The 20,750-nt window shown below is 33.5% G+C and overlaps 1 protein-coding gene across 1 annotated transcript in view; it reads right to left on the bottom strand.

Moving 5' to 3' along the window:
- LOC111514056 (glutathione S-transferase D1) overlaps window positions 1–18,925 on the bottom strand; it is a 41,550-nt gene extending 22,625 nt beyond the window's left edge. Inside the window, exons 1-3 of the mRNA XM_074172944.1 lie at window positions 18,670–18,925; window positions 2,189–2,244; window positions 1,512–1,653 (exon numbers count right to left, since the gene is read on the bottom strand). Coding sequence (XP_074029045.1) covers window positions 1,512–1,653; window positions 2,189–2,244; window positions 18,670–18,813 — 342 coding nt within the window. The 5' untranslated portion in view covers window positions 18,814–18,925. The remainder of the gene's footprint in view (window positions 1–1,511; window positions 1,654–2,188; window positions 2,245–18,669) is intronic.
- Window positions 18,926–20,750: the final 1,825 nt, after the last annotated feature.

Raw genomic sequence — 20,750 nt, 5'->3', positions numbered from 1 at the left:
TGCCTTTTGTAACTGAAGCAAAGAACCTAGGCCTGTGGCTCGATTCTCAACTGCGCTTTACAAAACACGTTAGTCATTTGATTCAAACGTCTTTCAATATCCTAAGGCAACTGTTTCCAAATTGGGACTTACTCACCAAACAACTCAAACTTAAATTATGTGAGTCGCTAATAATTTCGAAAGTTTCATATTTCAATAGCATTTACGGCCCTGCATTACTTCAATCTGATTCCCTCTGTCTTCAACGAATCTAAAACAGTTGCCTTGGTTTTTTTTTGGCATTCAAAAATACGACCACATATCAACGGTCATGAAGGAATCAGGTTGGTTACAACTAGAGAAACTCAGGAAACTGCACCTACTCATTAACACCCACAAAGTCTTGAAGACCGGAATGCCACATTATTTAATGGAAAAATTCAATTCTTTCTCTAATATTAACAGCTTTTTCACTAGAAACAGGTCGGTGCTGGTCATTCCTGAACACAGGTGTTCTGTTTTTACTCGCAGCTTCTCATACAACGCAGCTAAATTCTACAATCTCCTGCCCAGTGAATTCAGACCCTACACGTTAAAAACTTGAAAAAGAGACTCAAAGAGCATTTATTTGATTAGTTCACTTTCCTCATGCTGACCTTGGCTCATGCGTTTACACAAAAGATTTGGTGACTGAATAATATTTTTTTTTGAAATTGTTTGTAAGTAGTGTAATTTTCATTTATTCATTTCAAATTTCATTTTTTTTTCGAAGGTTGAGTTTAAAAACAGCTTTGCTGACACTCCGCCCATTCACTTCAATATTTTTTTGTATATTCTGTATGTTCTTACTTCAGGTGAGTAAAGACGTTTCATTATTATCATTATTATTGATTGTATCGAAAATTGATTGGCAGTAGTCGGCACTGGTCAACAGAAGAGGTCCGATCCTGCTCAACGACAAAGCTTGTCCGCACGTTTCACAAATCACTGTTCGACAAAGCAAATGGAACGAATTGAACGTCGAAGTTCTGCCTTACCCAACATATTCTCCAGACCTCCCGCCAATCGACTACCATCTTTTAATAATTGAATAGAACTGGCCGATACTTGATGGAAATCTATATTAAAAAACTAATTAATACAGTTTTTGTATGATTTTCACTATAGAGGGTTTCACAAAAACCGCGACACGTGTTTCGCTATACAATAGCATCCTCAAGCATAAACTCTATAAAATTTCTTTTAAAGAAAATCGATGTCTTTCTTACCGGAAGAACCTCCGCCAATCAAGACCAGGCAAAAATGGCCTGAGTCAAATTCATCGAACCCCGAGCATACAATTTTTATGATGACAGAATTGATCGACTTGCGTTAAGTTGGCAAAAGTACACTGATCCAAATGGCGCTCATTTTGAATAAACTGAATAAGTATTCACTGAGATATTACAGTTGGAACTTTTGAAACAACGCAATAAGTTGGTTTAATTGTTCACATCAGTGAAGATAATTCCTGAAAAAATAAGCAAACTCACCGTGTAATGCGCAACACATGGATAGTAAGTGGACAAGTTGAAACAGAGTCTGTGATTCACAACTGCTCTAGCTTTTGGATCTTTTGGATATAATGTGTCATCTTTTCCGTATTGTTCTGCCAGGTACTGGAGAATTGCGTTACTGAAAATAAAATAATTATTACCTATCAAAACAAATGAAAATTTCCTTTTACTCGACATAATTTTGTAAGATATAGTCATCAATAATATTCAACGCGAAAAATATTGTGCTATTATGATTTGTCACATATGCCAATTCAATAGTTTTTCAAAAAATTGAAGAAGGTTACTAGAATTATAAAAAATCAAGAAAGAATAGTAAAAAGGTTTTCAATACTATAATAATATAACGAATTTGATTTTAATTGAATGAATTCTTATTTTACATACGTCAGAAATGCTATGTTGTTTGTGCGTCTCAAAGTTTTGCAATCCTACATATCTTAAAAAATTAAAAGAAGTTATTGGAAATTTTTCCAGAATTGTTACCAGAATTGTTGATTTTTCATTGAAATCATATTGAAATAACTGTAACCAAATGGCTTGGCTCGTATTCAATCAAAGTTTGTCAAGAAACAATAATGAATATTTCGAACATGGAAATTGAATACATTATTTGAACGTTTGGATTCGTTTTCAGGATAAAACAAACTCACCTTTCTCCCAATAGGAAACCATTGTCATCTAGGATTGGTAATGTCCGTGGATTTTTCTGTAAAAATAAATTATGATCATTTGTGATGAACTTACTGAATAATAATTTTTACAGTTCACAGAACGATAGTTCTTCAGACGTGTCTGTTGCTAGGTACCTGCAGACATCCCTAGGGTATAAATAAGGACAATATTGTATGTAATTTAGTTAATCTTTCTTTTGGAAATGATGACTTGGTGATTGAACCACGTGTCGAGGTATTAAAAATAACGGTTTGGTGTTGAGATTAAACTTCAGTAATATTCATCTTCAAAGAAAATGAAGGTAAATGTAATAATGTCTATGAAGACTTCGAAACTAGAATAAGCAAGCAAATTCAGCTAGATGATTGCACCAAATATGCTATTCGTAGGAAATTAATTTTTTTTTTCTGAAATGGAATCCCAACCTCAGGAAAAGTCGCAGCCAAATTATGTTCCGACGAATTGATGCCCATATTTAATTATTGCTCATATTAAATAGAATGGACAATAAATTTACGAAGAAAGGTAAGAAAATTGCTCGTATAGAAAGAGAAGAAATTGTTTTGTGTTTGTGGTTGTGTGTTTTTTGGAGAACGGCTTGTTACCCTTGGAGTCCAAAAAAACTAGCGACTACCATGAGGAATTGGACGCGCAAAAGTTCGAAAGTTGGTTTTTAAAGATTTTACCAAACGTTAAACCAAACTTTGTTATCATCATGAACAATGCCTCCTACCACAGCAGAAAATGGAGCATTCACCAAAAAATGCCTGGCGAAAAGTTGATATTATCAACTCGAAAAATCAAGATAGATCACTTAGGGTTGATTTTACATAAATCAGAAGCAAAATTTTGTCAGAAAAAAAATTTTACATACGATTTGAGATACAGTTTTCTAGGAATGAATCCAAATCACCTGATGGTGATCGGTAACAATTTAATACAATAAAATAATTGTTATGTTTATCCTGAAAAAACCGGTGGCGAAATTCTGATTGCTCATCAATACAAAAGTGTTTCAAATTATTAGTATCATTATGTTTTTAACCTATTTCCATCCATATTTCTATTACACTATCCTCTCTCCCTTGCATTGCGAGTATAATTACTGAGTAACACAAGACAGATTCAACTCACTCAGTCTGCATTTTCCGACAGTTCATTGGGACATATAATGTCATTGATCTCTAAAATAATATCACAGACTTTATCATTATTGATACTTTACACATTCAGCAACAACAGGTTTGGATCAAACGCTTCCTCTGGAGCTGGGAGTGCTTGCGAATATTTAGAAAATTGTTAATGAATGCATTTTTTCTGACAGACTGCCGGATTGATTGCATTTTTAAAATTGTCCTGATAGATCTGAACCTTGAAAGAGGCATACTAGTCAGGATAACGATATTGCATAGTTTCACAAAGTACCTCCGAAAAGTGAGAATTCAGTAGGTTTTCCACAGCTATCACATTGGTGCAGGTCAACAAATTTGGGAATGCATTTGATAGTTCCAGCGAACTGAAGATGTCATGGTTTCTTTCTGTGTTTTTAAAAATCAATTGCACCATCAGGAGTGTCGATATATTTGGCAGCACTGGGAATATTGGCAGCACTATGCTCAGATAGATTGATGTTTTAATTTTCCATCAGAGTACGTGGTAATTGTTCTGGTGTTACTAGGGGAATTATAACACAACTGGCAACACCGCTCGAGGAAAAATGTTCGGCGAATGGGACACTTGTCTGTTTCGTTTTCAAGCATGGGAAATTTTTTCGGGAATTTTTGTGTAATATGCGGCGATTCAGTATAAATAATACATATTATCAATATTAATAACTTAACTATTTCTGATATCGCTGAATTAATATTGTTTGATGTCCAAAATTGACTTCTCAGTATTTCGCCAATTGAAACATTTGGGGTAGTTGAGCGTCTCTTACACACAAAAACCATGTAGGTTAAATTATGTTAGGTCCAAAGTGAGTGGGTCTATTCGAACCTCCACCGCAACACGCAAGGGTTTATTGTGGCTCACACCTACTCACACTCGATCAAATAAACCCGAATTCTTAACGAAGCCGATTAGTTTGTATGGTGAATGGTTTTTCAGGTCTGATTCGGTCCTCAGCGGGATAGGCTCTGCTGCTCAATACAATTCACCACTGAAAAGAACATGAATAAATCTCTCAAGTATTAGAATGGAATAAAATGCTTCCGACTCACAACTATACATATATTCCTAATTCCAAAACCAAACCACAACTGAACTCCGTTTCCCACGAGTCGATAGCTCATGTAAAAAAATGTACAATAAAAACCTTTGTTTCTATACATGATCCGATATCTAACACCTTCCCCTTTTAACAATTGCAGTCGGAAACCAATACCATTAGATATGGGAACATCTAATAATTTCAAGAATATATACAGATATATACACATATATATATATATATATATATATATATATATATATATATAAAATAAATAGATAAGTACTCTTTGATCATTCCCATATTGATTTCAATTTAAGAGCCACCGGTATACAGCTGTTTCAGCCTATTGGGCATCGTCAGTACCGGGCAGGCGGTCCTCGATTGAAGACAAAATGAGAAAAAACCAAGAAAGTACTTGATAAAAATAGCTGCGTAAACGCAAGCGAAACATAAGTGGAACCACGTTTACGCAGCTATTTTTATCAAGTACTTTCTTGGTTTTTTCTCATTTTGTCTTCAATCGAGGACCGCCTGCCCGGTACTGACGATGCCCAATAGGCTGAAACAGCTGTATACCGGTGGCTCTTAAATTGAAATCAATATGGGAATGATCAAAGAGTACTTATCTATTTATTTTTTGATTTTCATGGAATTATTTTCCAGCAGCTTGACTGCATTAACCTTTCTAGATTTCATATATATATATATATATATATATATATATATATATATATATATATATATATATATACAAATAATACAATGAATATATTACAAACAATATCAATATGTCAATACATCTGGAGGCCGAATCTGACTACGCCGTCTTAAAATTCTATCATTATTCAGATTTTATATATTCCCGGATAACATCTAATATGTCAGCTGCCTCCGAATATGAGGGAATTTCTTCAATTTTTTCTGAGATGGTAGAGCGAGGTATTATATTAATTTCCTTATCCTTCCCTTCCGTTTCAAAAGTCTTATTTGCTTTCAGTTGATTTTTGTGTCTTTTCCATTTTAAACCTCCCTCTACCTCTACAATATAAGTTCTACTTCCATTTTTTTTAAAATTATTCCTTCACACCACGGTGACTTTCTCGGTCTGAAATCTCGCACCCAAACCTTTTCGAGTCCACTAAAAATAATATCCTTTTTATAACCATAATATTTTATTTGATAATCCTGTTTTTTTTTAACCTCTCTTTCAACTGAAGGTAGCATTAAATCGAATCTGGTACGCATTTTTCGTCCCAATAGTAATTTAGACGGTGTCTCGCCGGTGGTAATGTGTGGAGTATTTCTGTAGTAAAATAAAAAACAATTTATGATATGATTGATACTTCTTTGGTTATCTTCTTCTTTACCTTTGATTAGGGCTTTTTTTATTATTTTAACTGCTGATTCAGCCAACCCATTTGTGCCAGGGTGATATGGGGCTCCTGTAATATGCTTGATACCTTGTTTTTTCAAAAAAAAAATGAAATTCATGCGACAAAAATGATTGAGCATTATCAGTACAGAATTCCCTGGGTAGCCCAAATCTTGCGAAGACACTAGTAAGAATTTCTATGGTAGTTTTGGAAGACATATTATTTATTTGAAAACATTCGATCCACTTGGAAGTGGCGTCCCCCAAAACTAAAAAGTGACTGTTGAAGATTGGACCAAAAAAATCTGCGTGCAACCTTGTCCACACTTCTTTGGGCCAATCCCAAGGCTTCAGTGATATTTTCGGGGGATTAGAAAATTTTGCACAAATTTTACAAGTTCTTGACACTTCTTCAATGTGTGCGTGTGCTTTCATTTTTAATATACCTACGTGACCCGAGTGAATTTCTGTCAAAACATTTGACACAAATTTTTTCGGAATTACTATACGATAGCCCCACATTACACAATCTTGTTCTATTGTCAATTCTTTATTTCGGAGAAAAAATGGTTGAAGTTCTTTTGAAACAATTTTTGGCCACCCATTTCGTATATAAAACATAACTCTACTCAAAATCGGATCTACTCTTGATTCTTGTCTAATTTGAGAAAAGTTTAACGGAAAATTCTCCTTTTCTAGTAAATGAAAGTAGGATATAGAATCAAATGTCTCGTTATAGTGAATTGATGCACCAAAATCATTATTTTGCCTATCTATTTTTATGCGTGAAAGATAATCTGCTGTATTTTTATTCGATGGAATATATTCAGTTTCATAATCAAAAGTTGATAATATGTGAGCCCAACGCTGTAGGCGGTTTGCAGAGAAAACAGGCAAACTCTTATTCTCTCCAAATATAGTAAGTAATGGTTTATGATCACAGTAAAGAAAAAATTTTCTTCCATACAAATACTGAAAAAAATGTTTTACACCGAATATTATAGCCAGTCCCTCCTTTTCTATTTGTGAATATTTTATCTCGGCTGATGTCAACATCCGAGATGCAAATGCAATAGGTCGTTCAACATTGTCGTTATAAATATGACTGATCACTGCACCAATTGCAAAATTAGAAGAATCCATTGTTAATTTCAAAGGTCTATTCGGATCATAGTGAGCTAAAACCGTATTTGACAATAACATTTTTTTTATTTTTTCAAAACTATTTTGGCATTCAGTGGTCCATTGCCACTCAACTCCTTTTTTTAACAAACAGTATGAAGGCTGCAAAATCATTGATGCATTTTGTACAAATTTACAATAATAGTTTGCCATACCTAAAAACGATTTTAACTCACTGATATTTCGTGGTTGAGGACATTGTTTTATTGCATACACTCTATCTTCCGATTTATGGAGACTGGTTTTATCAATTTTGTGACCCATATATATAACCGAATCTTGAAAGAAAGCACATTTTTCTTTACGGACTATCAAGCCACACTCTTGGAGACGTTGTAAAACTAACTCTAATCTCTCGTAATGCTCTTTGTCATCTTTGCCCGTGATAAGAAGATCATCAAAGAAACCACTACCCCGGGAATTGTGAAATAACTATCCATTAAATTTTGAAAAATAAATGGAGCACAATGTATTCCATACGATAAGCGTTTGAAAGAAAATAACCCCTTGTGGGTGGATATTGTAGCCAAATTTTGACTATCGTCTGACAATAACACTTGTTGGTAGACTTCAGAAAGATCTATTTTTGAAAATTTTTCACCACCTTGCAATTGATTAAACAAATACTCTATTCTTGGAAGAGGGTATCTTTGTACCTCCAGTTGAGGATTGAGGGTTATTTTAAAATCGCCACAGAGTCTAACTCCACCATTTTGTTTCAATATCGGAACGATGGGTGTTGCCCATTCCGAAAATTCGACAGGCATTAAAATATCATTATCAACTGATCTTTTTAATTCGTTTTCTATTTTAGGTTTCAAGCTGAATGGAACAGGGCGCGCCTTATAAAATTTTGGAACAGCCCCTGGTTTTAATTTCAAAGAAACTTTAAATCTGTTAAAAGTGCCGAAATTATTTTCGAATACGGCACTATACTTCATTAGTAAATTATCAGGATTGACAGTAAAACTTATATTGTTCAGATTATTTTCGATCTTATTCACTTATTCCTAAGTTTAACATTTTTAATCCATTTCTTCCTATTAATGGTGGACCTCCGTTTTTAATAATATATATTTTCAACATATAAGCTTTACCTCCGTAAAATACTCCAACTTCTACAAATCCTAACGGCTTGAACGAAATTCCAACATAATCTCTTAACAACAAATCATTTTTCTGAAGTAACTTATTTTTAAAATGCTTTTGAAATAAACTTTCAGAAATTACGGCATACACAAAGCCGGAGTCGGCTTCAAAACTGAATGGTTTATTATCAATTATCAATTTAACATAGGTGGGTTTTACATTCCCTTTATTATCAATTTCGATATTTTCTAAATTAAAAATAAACTCGGCAGTTTGTTCGGATTCTATGTCTTTTATGAAATTTCCACTGCTACCACCTGCACTTCTTCTTGTTCTTTAATAGCGGATTCCTTTGCTAAAGCCATTTTCACTACGGAAGCTAACGTTACTGCTTAACTTGATGCATCTTCCTCAAATGAACGGGACATAATTTTTTCATTTCCCATCCCAATTACAAATGTGTCTCGCAACACTATTTTCAATTGCTCCTCACTGAACTTGCAATTTGTAGCGAGACTTTTCAACTTTGCTTCCCATTCGGAAACACTTTCACTTATACTTTATCGAGCATTGTAAAATTTTAAACGTTCCGAAAAGTACGATTTTACAGGGGAAAAATACTCAGTTAGGATTTCTATGATTTCACTATAAGTTTTTGCTTCAGGTAAGTCCGGTATGCATAAATTACGCAGCAAAACATAGCACTCTTCGTTCAAAGTATTCATTAAGATTGCTTTTTCCATGTTTCTTCTTTGATTTCATTTGCAATGAAAAACTGTTTCAATCGTTCATTAAACACCAAAAAGTCTGAGTTTTTGTGATCAAATACAGCGAGAGAACCAAAAAGTCCTGTTGCCATTGTTTTTTCTGTTCAATGTTTTTATTCTCACTTTGCCACACTTAACGAAATAATTGATTTACGTGGAATTTCTTATATCCCCGTCGCCAATTGTTAAGTATTAGAATGAAATAAAACGCTTCCGGCTCACAACTATACATATATTCCTAATTCCAAAACCAAACCACAACTGAACTCCGTTTCCCACGAGTCGATAGCTCATGTAAAAAAATGTACAATAAAAACCTTTGTTTTTATACGTGATCCGATATCTAACAAAATCAATAAATTATCTCAACTTGACTGTTACGACTATTAAAAAAGTCAGTAATAAAGATGATTTTGCAATTTTACCAAATTATCTTATACAGACATTATCATACATAATTTCTGCACACATCCCTACCAGCATAAAGTAGTATGCTTCACAGACTATCGAATATTCAACTGTCGGAAATTAATGTTCATAAAGAACTCAGTTCTATCAAACAAATCGCTTTCTACAACGGTTATAAAGTAAAAATTGTCGACTCCAAACAGCTGTGAATCTGTTTCTACCAGATCTACCCAACTTCAAGAAACAATAGTGTCCGTTATAGGACAATGAACAATATGAACAATAATATCGCTTGTTATTTGAAAAGAAATCCTTTAACGTGGCTTACAGACAAAAATCATGTAGTCAAATTATTTGAAAATAATAGGACAAAACTTCAGTGTCGGATAGATCTGGAGTGTATAAGTCAAAATTGTGGCTCTTGCCCAAAACTTTATATTTGCCAAACGGGAAACACTTTTTCCCAAATGACTGAAGAGCATAGAAGTAGTTTCTTCAATGGAAAGATCAATTCCACATTTCAAACCAACTTCAAGCAGAAGGACATGAGTTCGCTATGACTTGTCACATCTAGAAGAGAAACGTTTGAAACTCAATCTTTTAAAATGTTTACGAATCAACATATTTAATAATGTTTGTTTGAAGGTGATTGACAATGTTTCATGATGAATTTCACTAGTTCGGACTTCCATTGTCTACTATGTGAAATGATATGAAATCCCTGAAACAACTAAAAAAAAGGATTGAAAATGAATAGCTGAAAATAACAATTATATTAACCAAAATAAACCTGAAATGAAATAATAGTGAAATAAAATACAAGTAAAAATAGAACAATTGAATAAATAAAAAAATAAAGAAATGCAAAAAGAAAATTAAAATAAAAAGTGGAGAGATTCCAAGTCACGTTAGTTCACGACGTTTCGATTGTTAGTATCTACAATCGTCTTCGGTTGATGACCGGACTGATTTCTCCGAGAGATGACTATTTATAGGTCGTTCGAGTACTTTCACTTATCCCCGCTTTCCATTTTCCGCTTCACTGGTTCCGTGGGAGATGACCGTTTTGGCGGGAGTTGACCATTTTTCGCTTGATGATGGGTTTCCATATGTTGCGTATTTCTACGCTGGCTTGGCTGAATACGTTGTTGGACAACATGCATGCGGTTTCCTTGAATTTTCTCCTAAACCAATGTTTCTCTTAGTGCAAGATCTCAGCTTGGGACCACCTGATTTGCTGGACTACGATTCCAAGAATTGCATTTAACGGATACCCTGTGAGTGCGGAAAATCCTATATTGGTGAAACTAAGAGGTCATTGAATGTTCGCATTGCCGAGCACAAGAAACACACACAGCGAGGGGAAACCAGCAAATCAGGAATAGCAGACCATGTTCGGACCCATCAACACAACATCGAGTGGTCCCAAGCTGAGATCTTGCACAGAGAGGAACATTGGTTTAGGAGAAAATTCAAGGAAGCCGCATACATGTTGTCCAACAACGTATTCAGCCAAGCCAGCGTAGAAATACGCAACATATGGAAACCCATCATCAAGCGAAACATGGCCAACTCCCGCCAAAACAGTCATCTCCCACGGAACCAGTGAAGCGGAAAATGAATAGCGGGGATAAGTGAAAGTACTCGAACGACCTATAAATAGTCACCTCTCGGAGGAATCAGTCCGGTCATCACCCGAAGACGATTGTAGATACTAATAATCGAAACGTCGTGAAATAACGTGACTTGGAATCTCTCCACTTTTTATTTTTATTTTCTTTTTTCATTTATTTATTTTTTTATTTATTCAATTGTTCTATTTTTACTTGTATTTTATTTCACTATTATTTCATTTCAGGTTTATTTTGGTTAATATAATTGTTATTTTCAGGTATTCATTTTCAATTCTTCTTTTTTAGTTGTTTCAGGGATTTCATATCATTTTACAAAGTAGACAATGGAAGTCCGAACTAGTGAAATTCATATTTAATAATTTCGATTATTTTCTCAAATAGAATTGAATACTTTTCGTTACTGAATAGTTTTTCCAATTTGTAAACTGGTGATTAACTGATACATATTCATTTTAAATAAGTGTGTGATTTACTTTTATGTTGATGTTTATTGATTCATTCTCAAACACAGTTACACAATTTCAACACCAATTGGGTAAATAAAACGTAGGTATAGTCGAAGTAACCTGTATTGTGAATAGTAAAAGCTATCGGCATCACAAAGGCCAAAAAAAAAACAATACAGAGAAATAATGCCGTTTCCAACTAGTCCACGTGGAATGAAGAATTGCCGGTTTGTATTGGATAATTTTCACTAACCGATTTTTATGATTGGCTGAAGGGTCATAAAATTAAATTTGAAGTCATGTTACGGTGACGAATAGAATGTGGGGATGAGTATCGCCATTGTGTCGTCAATGTTCACTTCAGGAACTGATTGCGATTTGAGTGTTGAAATTCGATATTGGTGCTGTTATAATTACTTAAAATTTTGTTATCTGTTCAAAATGCGGCGTTCTTGATCAAGTATTATTAGTGATAACGAGTGTGATAATAACGCATACTTTTTCCTGTGTAGAGATTCCAATAGCGATGGTGAACAATACGAAAAAGATATTCCTGCAACTGAAATCATAAGGAAGAAATTGAATAATTCCGGGCATAACGTGAGTTGATGTGACAAAACTCTCCAGAATTGGATGAAGAAACTGGGATTTAGATTTAAAATGATAAACAAACGTCAAGCAGTTATGGAAAGCAGAAGAATAGTGGAATTGCGTAACAAATTCTTAGAAAAATACGAGTATAGACAAGAACAACGACAAATTAAAAAAAATTAAGAAAAGAGAATTCAAACTTTCTATGTTTTTTACCACTTTTATTTTTAACTAACGTCACTGCAGTTTCGTCCTATACGGACATTTTCAAAAGTATACATTAAACTAACAATGGTTTATTACATTAGCCCTTATATACCACCCCTGTAGGTAGTAATCGAGGTACTTGGCTTGATTGAGTTCCTGAATTTATAGTTTACAATGCGGATGTGCCAATTTGAAAACCGGTGGGTAAAATAAATCGATTTGATGATTTAACAAATTGCACCCGCAGTGTTTATGCTTGTGAATTTTCAAGGATTCTAAATAATTGAGTGCATAGTGTAAAATTTCCGTATCGTTCAGATTCGGGAACTTGTAGTTGCATGCCAAGGAATGGTTTGAAAACGTCGAATCTTCTTTTCCTAGTCTGGTGGACCTTTCATGTTCAGCATACCGTTTTTGTAAATTTTGATCACATTGTCACATAAACACTATTACACTCCGGACACCGAAGCTTATCAACTTTAGATTTCTTCAATTTGTCCACTGTATCTTTAACATTGAAAAGAAAATCAGATATCCTGGCATGTGGTCTGAATGCCACTTTCAAAAATATTCGGTGTAAAGAGTATGTTCTCCAACATACCGTACAACGAGTGTAAGCCCCTCATTTTCGACATAATAGATCAAGCCAAAGTAGACTTTATCACTTCCTTTGAAGTTTCAACAGCTTTCGATGTGTGCCTTGTGATATACCAACGAATTTGTGATTATAATGACTACTGAAATGTATGAAAAAATATACAGGTCCGTATTTGAAAAAATATATTGATGATGGAATTCAATGAACGAAACGTTGCATTGAAAAATGAGTTCACCCAGAAAGTTTCTTTGTCATTTTTTGATATTATTGAAAATGGAGGTGGTAGAGTAAAAAAATAAAATCTGTCATTTTCAGTTTACTGCAAATATCTCAGAAACCGTTGATTATTCTATAGATATGAAAATATAGGCAACTTTTGCTCCATTTAACCGTCCTTGTAGGATCTCCCGACAAACTCCATATTTCCAAGAGGTGCAGTAAATAAATTCTGCTACACGTCATTTATTCCAGGATAACTAAATTTATGTTTTCAAAAATTATTAAGCGGTGCTGCGTTATGACGTAATTTTAATTGAGAACAGTGCATCTGACAACAAACAAATACCTTTTAGATCCTCAATTATTTTGCAACAAATCTGATCTCTTAGTTTGCTTTCAGTCGATGCACGATACCGCATCAGATTTTTAAGGAATTTATCCTTAAGTAAAGCGATTTTTAATTTTTTGAGCGAAAACCATGCGTCAGACAAAGAAAACCCAGCAAATCAAATGTGCTCAAAAATGTATGGAGATTTTAAAAATAATTTTCAATTCAAGATAAAGTAGTGGCGTAGTATTTTTTTCGCCAAAAATATACATTTCAGAACTCGTACGTACGCCACTGGCAGAGAAAATCAAGAAAATTGTACATCAGAAAATGCGCCTTGAGGCATGGAACATATGTACCAAATATGCCAAAGATGTCTACAAAATTATCTCAGTTATTATTAAAAAACTGATTATTTTTGAAAACTTTGCCACCCTGTATCTCAAAAGTTAAGGCGTTTAGGACATACGTCCATGGGACGTTTTTTCCTTAAAATGGGTCTAAGAATTACGTCCTTAAATATTAGCATGTGTTTGAGGAACACCCTGTATATTATAATCATATAAGGTAAGCTGAAAAGTACCAAACCTTCAGTATTTAGAAAACATTAGAATACGGGTTTGGAGAACTGTCGGTTTACTGTCAAATAGGAATGAAATGGTAAGTCAGATAATTCTTTGTAATAAAGTTTGATCTAAAAGTAGTTGGTCTGTATCCGAAAATACATAACATAATTGGCGACGAGGATAAACTGGTCAATAGTCTGAAGCAGAGTCAGGTCGAACTATAAAAATGTCTTTGCTGGGATCAATTGAACCTTTCAAACCTGGAGAGTCGGAAATATCTAGCTATATCGAGAGAATGGAGCAGTTATTTTTGTGTAATAATATGGAAGAAGAGAAGAAAGTACCTCTATTTCTCACTTTGGTTGGTGGAGAGGCTTACAGTGTTATCAAAGATCTAATTTCACCAGAATTACCCAGTTCAAGGACATATGTGCAGCTCAAAAATGTCCTCTTAGCACATTATTGCCCAAAAAAGCTGATTATCGCTGAACGGTACCAGTTCTATATATGTACTCAAGAGTCTTCTGAAGATATGAATGCGTTCATAATTAAATTGAAAAAATTTTCTAAACATTGTCAGTTTGGACAATTCTTAGATGATGCGCTTAGGGATAAGTTAGTCTGTGGCCTCAAATCAGAAAACGTCAAAAAAAAATTATTATTTGAGGAATATTTGACATTCAGTAAAGCCTGTCAGATAGCTCAAAGTATGGAACTCGCTGAAAACAAAGCCAAAATCATGGGAATTGATTTGGTGAATAAAGTTGAAAGTCAAAGTCATTTTAGGTCAAGATTCAAACAGTCAAGTTCAAGTCCAGTCAGTAGTGGTTCATCGCAGTCAATGAATATGAAGTGTAAACGATGTTTGCGATTACATATGAATAATTCAAAATGTCCTGCAACGCAATGGAAATGTTTTTCTTGCAATACCATAGGACATACATCAAAATCCCCCATGTGCAAGAATCGTGTCCATTTTGTAGAAGAATTCGACGGTGATTTTGAAGATCAAAATCTGAAGGCAAAGCAAGAAAACTCAGATAACGCAGAGGAAGAAGTATTTCATTCCATAATCAAAGGCATTGAAGAAGTTCATCAGTCGAGTAATGGTAAAACTAGTCCGGTCATGATTAAACTTTCAGTTGAAGAAAAAATTATTGAATTTGAATTAGATACAGGTTCTGATAGTTCTATTGTTTCTATGGAACTGTTCAAAAAGTTTTTTCCTACAGTTGAATTAGTTAAAGACAATGTGAAACTTAAAACATTATTTGGTCAAGTGAATGATATGGTTTTCAAAGCTACCGTTGATGTCAAATGTATGAAAAATGGGTGCAGTAAGAGTCTAGAATTGAAAGTGATTGATTTTGAGTCTGGTGTTTCGTTGTTAGGAAGATCATGGTTGAATGTTCTGATGCCTAACTGGCGAGAAAAGTTTGAATGTTATGATACAATGATGGTAAATAATAATGTTTGTAGCAATGAAGTGGAAGATTTTATGAAGGTATTGAAGAATGAGTATGAGAATGTGTTCAATCAAAATGAATGTATAAAAGGATTCATAGCGAATGTAAAGGTGAGAGAAAACGTGACGCCAAAATTCTGTAAACCATACAGAATACCGTATGCCCTGAAAGATAGAGTACGAGAGGAAATTGAAAATTTAGTCAAAGAAGATATTTAACAACCAGTTGAAATGTCTGAGTGGGCTAGTCCGATAGTGGTGGTTCCTAAACCTAATGGCAAAATCAGGATTTGTGAAAATTTCAAATCTACCATCAATCCAGTCATCGAAAACCAGTATTATCCTTTACCCACAGCTGAGGAAATATTTGCTTCATTGTCTGGAGGAAAATTGTTCTCAGTTGTGGATTTGAAAGATGCATATTTCCAAATTGAGGTTAGCGATGAAAGCAAAAGGTTGTTAACGATAAATACTCCTTCTGGTTTATTCTCATATACACGACTTGCATTTGGTGTTAAATCTGCACCGCATATATTTCAATCGGTAATAGAACAAATTCTGAAGAATATATCTGGGGTGCATTGTTATTTAGATGATTGTCTTATAAGCGTAGAAAATCATCAAGAAATGGAGAATAGATTGAAACTTGTGTTCGATAGGTTCAAAAAATATAATGTTCGTATCAATTTAGATAAAAGTAATTTCTTTCTGAAAAAGGTTACATTTTTAGGTCACATGATTTCAGAAAAGGGAATTGAACCTACTGATCAAAAAATTAAAGCTATTTTGGAAGCTCCTATACCAGAAAATGTTCAACAGTTACAATCATATTTAGGGTTGTTGCATTATTATTCAAATTTTATACCAAAGTTATCAGAGAAATTATTACCTCTTTATAAACTACTGCAGAAAGGCGTTTCATGGTATTGGAATCGGGAAAGTAATAAATGTTTCGAGGTCAGTAAAAAATTCTTATTGGGCTCGAACATTTTAATGGCTTTCAATCCTATATATCCAATTACATTGACTTGTGATGCGTCCCAATATGGAATAGGCTCTATATTAGCTCATGTACTACCTGATGGGAGTGAAAGACCAGTAATGTATGTTTCTGCTACACTTTCGTCGGCAGAGAAAAATTATAGTCAGTTAGAAAAAGAAGCACTTAGTATAATCCATGGTGTAAAAAAGTTTCATAATTATTTATATGGCAGAAAATTCACATTAATCAATGATCATAAACCTTTACAGTATTTACTCTCACCTTCCAAACCATTACCCCCTTTGGCTGCTGCCAGAGTACAACGCTGGGCAGTTATACTTTCGGGGTATGATTATGAAATCAAACATAAGGAAGGTAAAAAATTGCCGCATGTAGATGCACTTTCTAGGCTCCCACTCAAATCTGAGAGTAGTGGAGAGACTATAAAATATTTTTCAATAGTGAAAGAGTTGCCAATATCATTCAGAGATATTGCTAAAGAAACTCTGAAAGACAATACACTCAGATCAGTTGAAGATTTCATTTTATATGGTTGGCCAATATCAAATGAAAATACAGATTTATTACCTTATTTCAGAATACGAGAATACCTCAATTTAGATCAAGGATGTATCACCTACAATGATAGAGTTTCAATACCAAAACATTTACAACAAAGAGTTTTGTATTTACTCCATGATCAACACCCTGGAGTTGTTAAAATGAAAATGGTAGCTCGACAATATGTTAATTGGAACAACTTGAACAGAGATATTGAAGATTTAGTAAAACAGTGTGAATGTTGTCAATTGAATGCAACAAATGTTCCTGAAGCTCCCCTTACTTCTTGGTCATGGTGTACACATAAATGGCAAAGATTACATTTGGATTTGGCAAAAAAGAATGACATTAATTTTCTTATTCTCATAGATGCACACAGTAAATGGATAGATGCTTGGATACACAGATCTACTAATGCATCAAATATAATATCATATTTAAGGCAATCTTTTGCTGTTTTCGGTCTACCCGATGAAATTCATACAGACAATGGACCTCCATTCAGCTTGGAAGATTTTATTTTATTCTGTACATCTAATGGAGTCAAAGTTTTGAAATCTCCTCCTTTGCATCCATCTTCAAATGGTATATCTGAAAGATGTATTCAGACTTTCAAGAATAACTTTTTGAAATAACTCTATGATGATAAAACTGCGGACGTTACCGTTTCTTGAATTTGGGTAGACCTGGTTCGAGGCTTCTTCCATCGTGAATCCGCCTGTATATGGAGCTTTGAATATGTAGATTTCAGTTAGCAGTTAGAATACTATAGTATTTAGTATAGTAGTACCGGATCTGAGAAATCTACTACTTAATTTCATATGAAACCTCCCACACGAAAATTTTTGAAAAAAAATTACCACGTCGGTAACTATTTAGTTTTTATGCCATTCGACATAGTAAATATTATAGTTAGTATAGAGACGCCTGAGGAAGCTGTTTCATAGCAAAACACGTGTTGCGTTTCTGTGGAATTGTATAGTGAAAATCTTACAATGAAGTGTTCCTTGAATATGTTATGGATGTTCAGCAAGTATCGGCCGATTCCATCACATACCATGCTTACGATCTGCTTTTAGTGCTGACGGAAGTGAAACTGGCAGCTTTTACAGGATATTGCAGGCATTGAGATTGATTATTGAAATATCATGTTTCTTAATCTGTGGTAGAAGTTCATTATATCTCGAAGTGGTGTGTAGTGGATCTACGAAGCATAAAAACTCAAAGTCGTCTCAACAATTTATCATCACCCTCAGATGTTAGAACGGTAAAACCATCAATCAGTACATGTTTTGAACCTAAATAGGTTCAATATCAGCTAATTATTTAAAAAATATGGGAAAGAAAATTGTAGAATGGGGAAAAAAATATCACATATTACTAAAGAATGATTGGTCACAGTGACATGTTAATAGCAATAATTTTTTTTACTAAATATGAAATTTTGATTATTATTAACATGCCATTGTGACCAATTATTCATTGGTAATATGTGATAATTTCCTTTTCTCCATTATAAAATGTTCTTCTCAATAATTTTCAAATAATTAGCTGATGCTGAACCTAGATAGGTTCGAAAACATGTACTGATTGATAGTTTCACCGTTCTAACATCTGAGGGTGATAATAAATTATGTAGACAACTTTGAGTTTTTATGTTATGTAAATCATGTTGATTTCACGTCAAAAAAAGTTATCTTTTATTTGGAGCCACGTCAACCGGCACTTTTTCTTCTATAAAGATAATATATTATCGGGACATCAAGCTCAGTACGTATTTGAGCTTATTGTAGCTATTAAAATTTCTAAATCATGAGTTCTACCCTTACCTCTGCAATTTCTTCAGGCAAAAGCTGCTCAATACATTCAATATCCATATTCACCAGTTCATGTTCTAACTCTAAATATTCCAATGCTTGTCTGACAGCCAAAGATGACGGTCCATCCGATAAGGCATAGAGTGTTATTGGCATTTCAGATGATGACAATTTATTATTGAGAATTTAACACTTGTTGATGTTCACTTCTGGTGTCGTTAACTTGAACAGTTGCTGTGAACTTCATAAACTGACTGAGAATTTCACTTTGGCATTGAACGTATGGCCGATAACCGACGGAAAAAACAACAACTGAAGTTTTTTCCTTCGGGTATCTGCCACATGAATTTATTGAGTTGTGAGTTTTTTCGCCATTGAATAACATTACAAATCATACTCATAGTAGAAATGAGTCAAAAACCTTAAATTGAATATATAAATTGACGAATAAAGTTAAACATGTATAGGATTACTTTCATACCTTCACATAAATGTCAGTTTTCAATGGGTATGATGATTTCATGATCTTTGACTTTGAGAAAGAGTTATTGATTGATACAATTTCAATTATGTTCTTGATATAGTTCCAGTCAGTTACTGTATATACTGCAGAGATTATTAATGTCAGTTTTCTTATTCATACAAACAGAAGACTTATTAATTTCAACCATTTCAAGAAAAAGGCGCTCAGAAATATTTTTTCTGTATGGTAAACTTTGATTTCAGAGTAATTTGGTTTATGTCCTGTTTCTATAGAATGTTGCGCTGATGCACATGATTTTTTATTAAGCTTTATATCACTTTCATGTGAAGTTATTCTATCTTTAAGAATTTTAGATGTTGTTCCAATATAATCCAAATTACAATTGTTACAAGGAATGTTATAAATCACATTTGTCTTTTTGGTAGCATCCGTTCTATCTTTCAATTTAGTATTCAAATTCTTTATAGTTTTAATATTTTTTGGCATTTTTTGATATTCTGTTCATTATGGAAAAGTTTCATGATATTTGAAGATACATTTCCACGGTTAGGTATAGATTCATAAGAAAAATTGATAGGTGAACTATCATTACATACATTTCTGTTGATTACATCGGAATTTGTATTACTGCCAGTATTGGAAATTATTTTATTGAAGTTTTCTGGGATAAGATTTTTCGATCAATATGTCTCTAAGAAGTCTGAGATTTTTTTGCTTGAGCGAAGGATGTACTAATTTCTCTATTTTATTTTTCAAACAGAGTATTGAATTGATTTTAACTGATTGTTTATGAAAAGAATAGTAATTGATATATCATTCTGAATTAGTAGGTTGAAATTAATGAGTCTTCTGTTTGTATGAATAAGAAAACTGACATTGATAATCTCAGCAGTATATACAGTAACTTACTGGACCTACATCAAAAACATAATACTAATGAAAATCGTATCAATCGATACCTCTTTCTTTGAAGCCAAATATTATGAAATTATCATACCCTTTAAAAAATGACATTTTTTATGTGAAGGTATAACATTTGTCAAAACTAAAAGTAATCCTATACATGTTTAACTTTTTTCGTCAATTTATTGTTTTTGATTCATTTTTACTGTGAGTATGATTTGGTAATGTTATTCAATGGCGAAAAAACTCACAACTCAACTAATACTCTCAACTAATACTAATGAAAATCGTATCAATCAATAACTCTTTCTTTGAAGCCAAATATAATGAAATTATCATACCCATTGAAAAATGACATTTATGTGAAGGTATAACATTTGTCAAAATTAAAAGTAATCCTATACATGTTTAACTTTTTTCGTCAATTTATATGTTCAATTCATTGTTTTTGATTCATTTTTACTGTAAGAATGATTTGTAATGTTATTCAATGGCGAAAAAACTCACAACTCAATAAATTATAGGCCCTGAAGAAGCTTTCTCATTAGAAGCGAAAGCTTGGCAAAGTAGAGCAAAGTAAGACTATTCAGTTACATTTTTCAGTTACTATCGTGAGACTGAATGAAAAATTGATTTATACGAAAACAAAGAAACATATATTAAATCAAATCATCGAACTGACTTTGACATATTTTTATATCAGGGA

Source organism: Leptinotarsa decemlineata, unplaced genomic scaffold, assembly GCF_025532065.1.
Source record: "Leptinotarsa decemlineata unplaced genomic scaffold, Ldec_3_MD MMD2_tig00000199_RagTag_RagTag, whole genome shotgun sequence".
Taxonomy (NCBI): domain Eukaryota; kingdom Metazoa; phylum Arthropoda; class Insecta; order Coleoptera; family Chrysomelidae; genus Leptinotarsa; species Leptinotarsa decemlineata.
Note: the sequence above shows the minus strand (reverse complement) of the source record. Positions and strands in the feature narration are given on the sequence as shown.